The sequence below is a fragment of the Egretta garzetta genome, unplaced genomic scaffold, assembly GCF_000687185.1.
Source record: "Egretta garzetta isolate BGI_Z169 unplaced genomic scaffold, ASM68718v1 scaffold156, whole genome shotgun sequence".
Taxonomy (NCBI): Eukaryota; Metazoa; Chordata; class Aves; order Pelecaniformes; family Ardeidae; genus Egretta; species Egretta garzetta.
Window position 1 is genome coordinate 622,400 of NW_009260125.1, and position 10,183 is coordinate 632,582.

The window sequence follows — 10,183 nt, forward strand, 5'->3', positions numbered from 1 at the left end:
TTGGGTAGGCATTTGTCCCAAACAGCATGGAAATTCAGCCAAGACCCTGTTCTGTAGGAAGAAAGAAACACAATGCAAAATCAAGGTGTCTAACATTGCCAGATTCATAGCTGCAAAGAGCGTTTTTCTTCAGAATAAATACAGCTCAGGCAGCAGCCATGCAAGCTTCCCAGGCTGGCTTGCCAACACGCTTCAGCCTTACGCTGGTGGGAACGTCTGGAGGGTGTGGAGGCCCATCACCCTGGCTTTGCAGTCTTTGCTGAAGACTGCCAGGAAGGTTACAAGTCAGAGCTGATGCCAGTTTAGGGGGTGTCCCACGATGCAGGGCCTGCCTGGTGGGAGCGGGAAGGGGTCCATCGGTGTGTTTCGCATGACTGGCCACCAAACTGCTGCCAGCCTTGCAAAGGGATGCACTCATTACAGCTCCGTGCACGGATCCCGTGTAACGACACCTTGAGCCAAAAGCAAGGCTGTGGCTTTGTGAAATGAAAACATTGGATTTCAAGGGCTGCACTCTCAAACCGTTTGGCTGCTACTTGTGGGTTTAAAATTGAGTGATTAGGATGCATGCATCCTCTCAGGCTGTCAGGCAAAAATTGTTCCTGAATGGCATGGGAGCTGAAGGTATTATTTTAGGGATGGCTAACTCTCCAGATGTGGGCAATTGTTTTTCCTGTTAATTTCTTGACAAAAATGAAATCCCTAAAGTGTAAAATGACAGAGAACCTAAATGCCATGCAAAATTATAATGTTGCTACATTGAAGTTTATCTTTTAAAATATTCTGGTATTTCATCTGAAAAGTTCTATATCTCCACAGAAGGCAGCTAGCTGAAATGCATCTTAAAAATAATGGTCTGATATTCAAATGTGTCTCTTTCCATGAAAGGAGCTAATGCCCCAGGGTCATACCCAATAAAACATTTAGACACTCAAAGCTTGATGCTGCAACACCTGTTAGGTGGCTGGTGTCCCGCTAGATGCAGAGGAAACATTAAATGTGTCAGAATGATATCCAAGCAGTCTGCAAGGAGAGTATAAAAGGCAACAAGAAAATGTGACATAAATATATTGCAAGAAATATGAAGAACAGGAAAAAAGAGGTCCGTTTCTTGCTGAGAATGTGGAGAAGGCTGAAATATTCAGTGCTTTCTTTGTATCAGTCTTCACTGAGATGTTCAGAAGGACCACAAACTTACTACATCTAGTTCAACAGAGAGAAATTAGTATAAACCAGAATAAGGAGAAAACTGCTTAAAGCATACTTAGAGTCAAGTCAGCTTAACCTGCTGATGTTCATGTACACTCAATGACTAAGAGAAAGTCTTTTCTAGACTATTAGTAATTGTGTCCAAGAATTCATGGAGGACAAGAAAGTTAAATAATAGAGAAAAGTTCCTTTAACTTTCATTTTCGTAAATAATCTGCAATGAGTTATCAAAAAGTTGAAAAAATCCACCAACATGTTGATTGTGGAGAGCAAATCTTGTCATATCAGTCTAATTTTCATTTCTTACTTCTGATTTTCATTTTGATTTCCTTATGGAAAAAGAGGAAGGAGAACGTATGAGCATCTTTCACCTTTCAACACCTCCTTGTATGAAATTCACAGAAACAGAACAGGGCAATAGGCTTTAGAATGGGACCATTGTAATGTGGTTACTGAAAATAATCCCTCTCAAAGGCTGCTCTGAATGATTTGCTCCTGAATAGTAATTACAAGTGTGAAATTACAAGTGTGGTTCTGAGGGGTCTGGCATGAAAACAGCTCAACTCAATAATTTTATTAATAATTGGAGACCTGTTGATAAATCCTAAAATAAAATTTGCTGATGCGAAGATGTCACTGTACACAGGGGGTTTAAAAGGACTTTGAGAAGCTGATTGATTTCAAAATGAAAATTTCATACTAAAGCAGTCAATCTGATAAAATTCACTGAGGTGCACTGTGCTTGGTTTAGGGCAGAGAAACCAGATGCACAATGTAAAATGAGGGATAACTGCCTAGGCAGGACTGCTGAGGATAATCTCAGAACCTAACCTAACTGTGAGTCGCAAATCTGATGTGTTACAGAAAGGCAAAGGTCTCATTCTGGGAACATTGTTAATAAGTGTTTCTCCCATGTGGGATGAATGTTATCACTTTGATCTGTTCTGCCTACCCCCACCTTAGTAATATCTCCAGTTTGGAGACTGTGGACAGACTGGAAGGATCCAGAAGAAAAGTATAGAGAAATGTCATGCGAGCTGTAAAACTGCGGGAATCAACTTTTGATCCTGTAAAGAGAGTAGTGAGGATCCCATATCCTAGGCACTGGGTTCTTTTTGGACCTGTTTCTATGCTTACCATTACCTCTGGCTTCACCTCAGTGCATCTTCAATATGTTGGGATATCTAAGCTTCTCTTAAGCAATCACTGAATTTTAAAAAGACAGAAATAGCCCCACGGTATCTAAAAATCTATTCCACAATAGAAAAAAGGAGCAAGTGAGCACGTTTGAATGCCTGGACGGAGAGAAAGCATACAGCCTAGTTTCCTCCCATATCAGACATCAGAGAATCTACATTAGCAAGGGGAAGGAAGGGAAGACTATAAATGTTTAACTGCAGCAAAAATAAGAATAGGAATTTGTATGTTATTAGCCAGATGGGGAACCACTCCTCAGTCAAGGTTTTCCCTCTTGTATGAATTCCCCAGATATGGGTGTAAAGTCTAATTGAAAGTTTTCCCAGGGTAAGAGTGTTGGCAACTATTTCTCTTCTGTGTTGTTTTTCTTATCTAATCAGGGCTGGGCTTGTGCTGCAAAGGCAGTGTAATTCAGTTATGCAGCCGTCGGCCACAGGACACAAATGCATGGAACACAATTAACCCGCCGCTCCTCCAACTCTTCATTTTAACTCTGCTCTCACACCGCCTGATATAAATTTAAGTGTACCTAATTTTCGCAGACTTGTTTCTCTCCCCTCCTTTGGTCACATAGCCAAGATGCTGGCCTTTTTTAAGCTTTCCCAAGTTATTTGCACATAAGATTTTATATGAAAAGCAGGAACTATCAAATCAGCTAGATGCTGCCTACAGAGAAAAAAGTATTTTAATCCGCTGAAATACAGAAAAGGTTACATTAATACAAGAGAGTTCCTGCATATTGACCAATGAGAACAGAAGAAAGGCAAACAGCAAGGGAAAAACATGACATTAGCTTAACCTTTTTACATATTAAACTGTATTAAAATCTCTTTCTGTCTTTCTGCTCTGGGGTGCAGAGGATTTTATCTGAAGGGCTGTGCCTGCTCCAAACAGCTTTCATCAGGACTCATTTTAATGGCTATTTATCAAGGAGTGTTAAAAACACCTCCTTCATTTCATCTAATCTGGCACTTCTTCTCTCCAAACATGCTAACAAGATCATTTTAAAGACCTTCTGCAAAACATGGTCTACCCAAGCAACATGACACAAAAAAGAGCTGTCTTTAATGCTCTGGAAAACCTGAGTTTACTTTTACAGGTTTTCTACCAGGGTTTAATTGTTTCATGACATTTAGAAACAGGTTTTCCCAAACTGGTTGAATTTGGTCTGTCTTTGGCCTGAGTAGTGTCCTTGTGGGGATGCTACAACTCCATCTTATGTCTGTGCTACAAAAGCGGTAAAAGAGATTTTCCATTTTTGATCTGAGTGCGTAGAGCTACTACATCCTACCAAGCGTTCCCCAAGCCAGGGTGATGCAAACAGCCCTGCAGGGCCAAACCCAGGGAAAACCTCACCCCAATCCAGAGAGCACATGTGCTGGGTGGCACTGGGGCCTGGAGGACATCAGAAGTGTCTAAAAATGTATACTGCATGGTGCAACCAAACACATTCCTCCTAACAGAGAAAATCCACTAAGGAAGAAATTTGCACTGCAAAAATAAGGCCTTAATGCACAAAATAATCCTGATTTTTTCCGCTGCTGCTCAGTCTGCAGCATTTACAAAGTGAGATAGCAAGGCTGAGAGATTTTATTCAGATCAACGGCTTTTTAGTTAAGTAAGGTACGGGCATAGATTGCGTACAGGATCCTGGGAGAGTTCTTAAAATAGGCTGCAACTCCTATTGACAAGGTATGAATTCCTATTGAGAAACACTGCCATAGTGCTTTTAGTGGCATTCTTTCTGTCTCTGAACAAAAATAGGGACTAGATAACTTCTTAACATTGCTTCTACTTTTCTTTGATGCATTTCATATTATGCACGTTTATTTGCTAAATACTGTATTTCAGTCTAAGGGAGGAAGAAAAGCCTCTGAAGGGTTACACTTTCAGTTGACAGAAATACAGTGGTAGCAAAGAAAACGCACAAAACAGAAAACATTTCAATGTCCAAGGCCAGCAAAGAGCTGGTTTTGTCAAGACAGGGTTGTAAGAGGAAAAGGAAGTGCCCATCACCTTGAAATGTGTATAGCCTCCTTAAAACCCTCTCTAGGATGCATGCAGCATTGTTATTTTAGTGTAGTGGATGTGCCCGGTGAGGCAGACGTAGATGCAGACCGAGGCAGGCCTGATCCTGCCGAGCAGATGTACTCCTCTGGCACGGATAATCGAGTTTGCTGAACCCACTCAACCGAGACCCGCACGCACGCCTCTGGGCTGCCCATCACCTGGACCTGCAGAGTGGGTCCAGCGCCAGGAGGTCAGCCCCCATCCTGGGCTTCACCTGGGGTGCCCCTGCGACGGGGCTGGCAGGCGTCTGCAGTGCAGCTGCAAAACATGAACTCCAAAGGCCGTGGTGTTGCTCACACGAGGCTCAGGCATCGCCTCACTGTGTTGCTCGGTTAACTGTCTCACAAAATAAGTGGGTGGCTGTGGCACTGCAGCACCAAACAAGCTGTACAGCTGCTGTTTACTACGTGTGCTGTCTGCTGTGCCGACCGGGCACAGCAGAAAGCAATCACCCCTCTGTTCATTGAGAAGGTTTCCAGCATCAAAAGCTGGCTCTTCTCATGGACAACCAAAACATCCCGTTGGGAGGCAAGGCTGGGAGGGAGATTGGGGTGGATGGATATCAGTGCCCCATTTTACAGCTGTAGAAGTAGAGGCAGAAAAATAATAATGAAGCTAACTCTGACTCGAAAGGCAGCCGGGAGATGATTTGCAGAAATCTGTAATTAGAGCCTTGGAGTCTGCCGCTCTAACTAGATGGGTCAGCCAAGGGCTGTGCTTACTCCAAGCAGAAATCTTCTGTGGATAAATAGTTCAAAGTATGCTCTTGTAAGGACTCAAGCAAATGTGTGTGATCTGTGCCATAGCCAACAACTTTTCTTTGTTTAATAGTTTGCTTCGTAACAGCTCTTAATTTGGTGTGCAACTTTCCTACCAAGATTTGGATATTCAAATGATGGATCTTTGTATTTGTGCTTTGAACCTCTTTTTTCTCTATGAAAACAGCAAGTTAAATGCAGCAAAGGGTCTGTACAACACTACAAGTTAAAGTGCAGGACAGATAATATTTCCAGGGATTCCAACATATCAAGTGATTAAAAAAAAACTTCTTACGTGTGGAAGACATGGGGCAAGTTACAAATGCATTACACTGATTTTGGAGACGACATGCAGCATTTGATATACCACATTCAGAATCCACTTTGGAGGTTATTTAATCTGCCAGTAATATCCCTCAGTCAGACAGGAACAAATTTACCTTGATGTGTCTGTCTGTCATTCAAGTAACCTGTGATCCACTGAACATGTCTCTTTCTGAAACCCTCATTTTAATGCAATTCTGTCTGACTCGATATTCTTCTTACCTGACAGGTAGGAGATCAAATAATTGAAATCAATGGAGAAAGCACAAGGGACATGACACATGCCAGAGCAATAGAGCTAATCAAGTCTGGTGGCAGGAGAGTGCGACTGTTGTTGAAACGCGGAACAGGCCAGGTCCCAGAATATGGTGGGTTTTCATCTTTACGTTTTTCTATGTGCATGAACCTATATAAATTAATTATATTGTTTCTGAGTTAAGTAGAAATTGCAGATATTTATATATTGTAATGTTCTAGGGCACATTAAGTATGGACTTAAGTGCTTATCTGAGTACAAGTGGACTTAGTCATATGTTTGAGTGCTTCCTTGGCTCAAGACCATATATGTGTGTACATCACTGTTGTCTGCTGCCCTCCTGACACAGGCAGTGGGTTATAAGATGTACATTGGAAGAAGCACTTTGAACGCTTTAGGGGACATCTCTGAGCGTGCTGGGAGTTGCTGATTTGCCCATAAACTGTCCTTTTCTTCCTCTATTGGTACTTCTCTGCACATTTTGAATCACAGCAGATGATCTTGTTGCCATGCAATTCAGTTGTTTGTGTTTAAACTCAAAACATTAACAAGAATGTACTTCTTTCTTTGACAATCTCACCCATTATATTACCTCTGGCAATGCACACGGATGATCAAGTAGAAGCCAACTCTGACTAAAAAAGGAGACTTTTCTCATTGTGGTGAGAAAGCAGAATCCATTCTTCCATGTTTTTTTTCAGGGGGACTTCTGGGACTTTTTTGAGTATTTCAGAAAGTGTGAGTCATTTAGTACATATAGAAAATTTGTTTCACTACTGAAATGACAGGAAGTAAAAATAAATTATCCAAAGGTAATTCAAAGACAAAAAGCTCTTTTTTTAAATTGAAGTCAGAGCTTACTCTAAAGAACAGTGTGACAATGTCATACATTTATATAAGTTCTGTGATGTGCACAGCTGGGCCTGAAATCTCACAGGAAGAGGGTTTTTTAAATGAAAATTCCTTGACTTCCTTATGCTGGGAGGTCCAAAATTCTGTTAAACCTTTCTAATGTTACTTTTGAAGTGCCACCCTCATTTCCCATTAGAATATAAAATTGCAGTAGCATATGAAAATTCAAAGTAATACTTAGTCTTAAGTGTAGGTTCAGGTCAGGCTTTGTTACCAACATAAACTCATTACCTCCTCTGGAGATATTAAAGTGAGCTCCACTGAAAGTCAGCGCTTTGCCGGCTGCCAGTATACGTGCCAATTGCACCATTTTCATCTCTCAGCTAGAGCCAACTCTGTGGCTGAGGCAATACTCAGGATAGTGCTTGTTGCGTTTTTCCAGCTTTCAAGAGCTTTGGAATAAGGACAGCAAGGATGGGCAGCAGACCACTCATCTAGTGATAAAGTTAGTGAGTTATATACTTCAGTGAATAGGAATAAAGACAAAACAGCTTGCAGGGATTATGATAAAATGAAACATAGAATCATAGAATACCAGGTTGGAAGGGATCTCAAGGATCATCTGGTCCAACCTTTCTAGACTAGAGCACAGTCTAGACAAGATGGCCCAGCACCCTGTCCAGCTGGGTCTTGAAAGCATCCAGTGTAATGTTTAATTTAATTGGTACTAAGACATTTCATATCAGTTTTAACCAGTGCATAATCCTTTCAGGGAGACCTTCAGCAGTGATTCAGATCACCTCCAAAACTCTTTCATAGGGATAGGTGCACCGACTTTAATGACAGAACAAACAAACGTCCAGGACTGATACAGCAGTAGCAATCCTTCCCAAATAGCAGGACCATATACAAGCAGTTCTCTGGTTCCTCAGAAAACAATTTAATATAAGGGGGAGAGGGGTGTCACAGGAGCAAGAATCTATTACAGTTCAGACCCATTCCAAATATGACTTTCTTAAGATCCCAGTTCTGGATGGCCCTTAAACCTAGGCTTATGGGAGATCTAAAATAAATTTCTATGTTTATATAATCTTATAAATCTGTACCTTATTCCAGAGTCATAAGAAAATGTAAAAACAGTTCAGTGTAAACAACATTGTTTTGCGGAAAAAAAAAACCAAACTGAAAGTTGTAAATGTGCACAAGCCTTCCCTTGCCCAGAAGTACACGAGTGGGAAATACAGATAAACTACTGCAAACCCAGGCACGGTTTATACTGCTAATGGAAAGAAACAAGGTGACTTCACAGGACTGTTTAAAGCCATGTTCGCATTTGGCATTTGGAATGCTTAGCATTAATTGTGCAAAAACGCAGCTTAGTGTGATATAAAAGTTGCTACAAAGAAGCGCTGTTTAATCAGGTCGTTTTTCCCAGCTGCATCCTGGGATGTACGGGAGGAGAACTAAGTAGCTGTGCTTGAAAGCCGTGTTGTCCTACTGCACTGAAAAAACAGTAAAAGTGGTCAGGAATTACTTTGTAACATGCACACAACCTACAGAAAGCATCACAGCAAAGGCTAACATCCACATGTCTGCAGTTCCTAAGATGTGCATTACCCAGAGAAATGTTAGTGCTGTGCCCAGTCTCCGGGCAGAATGGAAGAAAATAAGAAGATGCCTGTTGAAATTAACTGATATTAAAATGTACCTTAGGTCATTTCCCAAAGCAATGAGAAATACTCTAAAAACAAACAGAAGGTGCACATCGGCAGCAGCCTGCTTAGGAAGTTAAAAACAGAACTTAACAAACAGAAATTATTAAAACTGGAGGGCATGTCTCAAGAAGGCCAGAATCTCAAGGGTAAGTCACCGTGCTGCAAAGAATGTCTGTCCGAGTATTAATGACAGAGACCCCCCAGAAAAGACTGTCCTTTCCAAGTAATGGAAAACTGAGTGCAGAGAAGATCGTGACAGTAAGCTTGAGGACAAAGTGGTCCTGAGGACAGTAGACAAACTAGTCAAGATTTAGTAGTTCGCTCTCCTTCACACCAGAATTGCACGGCTGAGATGTAACAAGACTAATTGTAACTTTTTTTACTGAAATAATCAGGCTTTTTAAATTTTTTTTTAGCAAGTACATGTCAGAAATATTTCTTATTCTCATCAGGGTCCAGCGCTGGAGACCATCAGTGGGAAATAAGACTTAGCTGAGTATAAAAAAGCAAGGCTGGAGGACTGAGTGGGTATCTGGATTGCAATGGCTGTGTGCAGCAGAAGTCTAGGGAGAAATAAAATCAGAGCAAGTGTGCAGGGACCTTTCCTGGATATTCTCTCTCAGTCTCTGACAAGCAAAATGGTCAGGGACTTCCCAAGTCAGTTGTAGTATCGCTGTGTTTAAAGACCTCTCCAGCAGCAGCAGCATTCAGATGCACAACATTAAAAAGAATGAAGCTTACCTAGAAGAACCTAAACCAACCAGCCAAACACCGTCACATTATTGTCTCTTAGTCTTCAACTTTTCGATTTTCCTTGTGCAATATAATCGATGCTTTTTAAATTCCAGAGCCATGTTTCTGCTAGTACAAAATATGGTGGTATATATTTAAGTGCAAGAAATATCGCTGTTTGAATGATGATGTGATTGACATCAGTAAAAGCAGTTTTCAGGAAAAAGCATCAATGGTAAGAGAGTGATCTGTGAAAGAAAAGAATGTGTATTGAAAAGAAGAAAGCACTCAGTGAGGAAACACGGAACAAGCTCCCGGGAGGATGTAAATCTCCTGAATGAGTTATGTCAGTTTATGCTGCCTGGAAATCTGTCCCTACAAGTACATCTCAGAAAATTCTGGCTGAGCTGAAGCACTATTCAAACCTAGGGGAAGAAATAAAACGTGTTGCAAATGCATCGTTTACCTCAACTCCAGCTGCTGATTTTGCTTGAAAACAAATGCTGCAGATCCCAGTGCTCTTCAGAGAGAGAAATCCCCTTGTAGTGCACACGGTACCATCAGAATATATGGGAAGGAGCACAGATATGATTAATGCTCCAAAACAGTAGCTGATTTCACAGCAGGGTGCAACAAAAGAAGCTTAGAAAACAGATGTTTTATCACCCCGCATCTTGGAACATGTTTGCTGAGCATAAGGGTAGCCGGAGGAACTGAGCTTCCGCTGAGGGTGAATTACCACAGCTCGTCCAAACCTGAAGAACATCAGCATCACGTTTCATAGGAAATAGTCTGCCACCCATGTTCTCCAAAGAACCAAGTCATAGCAAGAAATCATATTGCTGTGCAAGAAAGACTAGAAGTACTGCTGGGAATCCTAATCCCGAAAAGTACTTAATGCCCCAGGAGTCTGGCTGGAGGGAGCGCGAGGTTTCACAATTCCCACAGGACACAAAACCCACAGTCACCACTGTAGCACTGAGTGCTTCTCAGACCGGCATTAAATACAGTTTTAATAACACCACAGACCAAGATTTTTCTTGCAGTGGCTGCCTGATTCCCTGTGTATG

The 10,183-nt window shown here is 41.5% G+C and overlaps 1 protein-coding gene across 1 annotated transcript in view; it reads left to right on the plus strand.

The window, feature by feature from the left end:
• The window catches only part of MAGI2 (membrane associated guanylate kinase, WW and PDZ domain containing 2), a gene marked incomplete at its 5' end in the record, with an annotated part of 532,170 nt that overhangs the window by 503,171 nt on the left and 18,816 nt on the right, over positions 1–10,183 (plus strand). Inside the window, 1 exon segment of the mRNA XM_035896847.1 lies at positions 5,788–5,926. Within this exon segment, the coding sequence (XP_035752740.1) occupies positions 5,788–5,926 (139 nt within the window).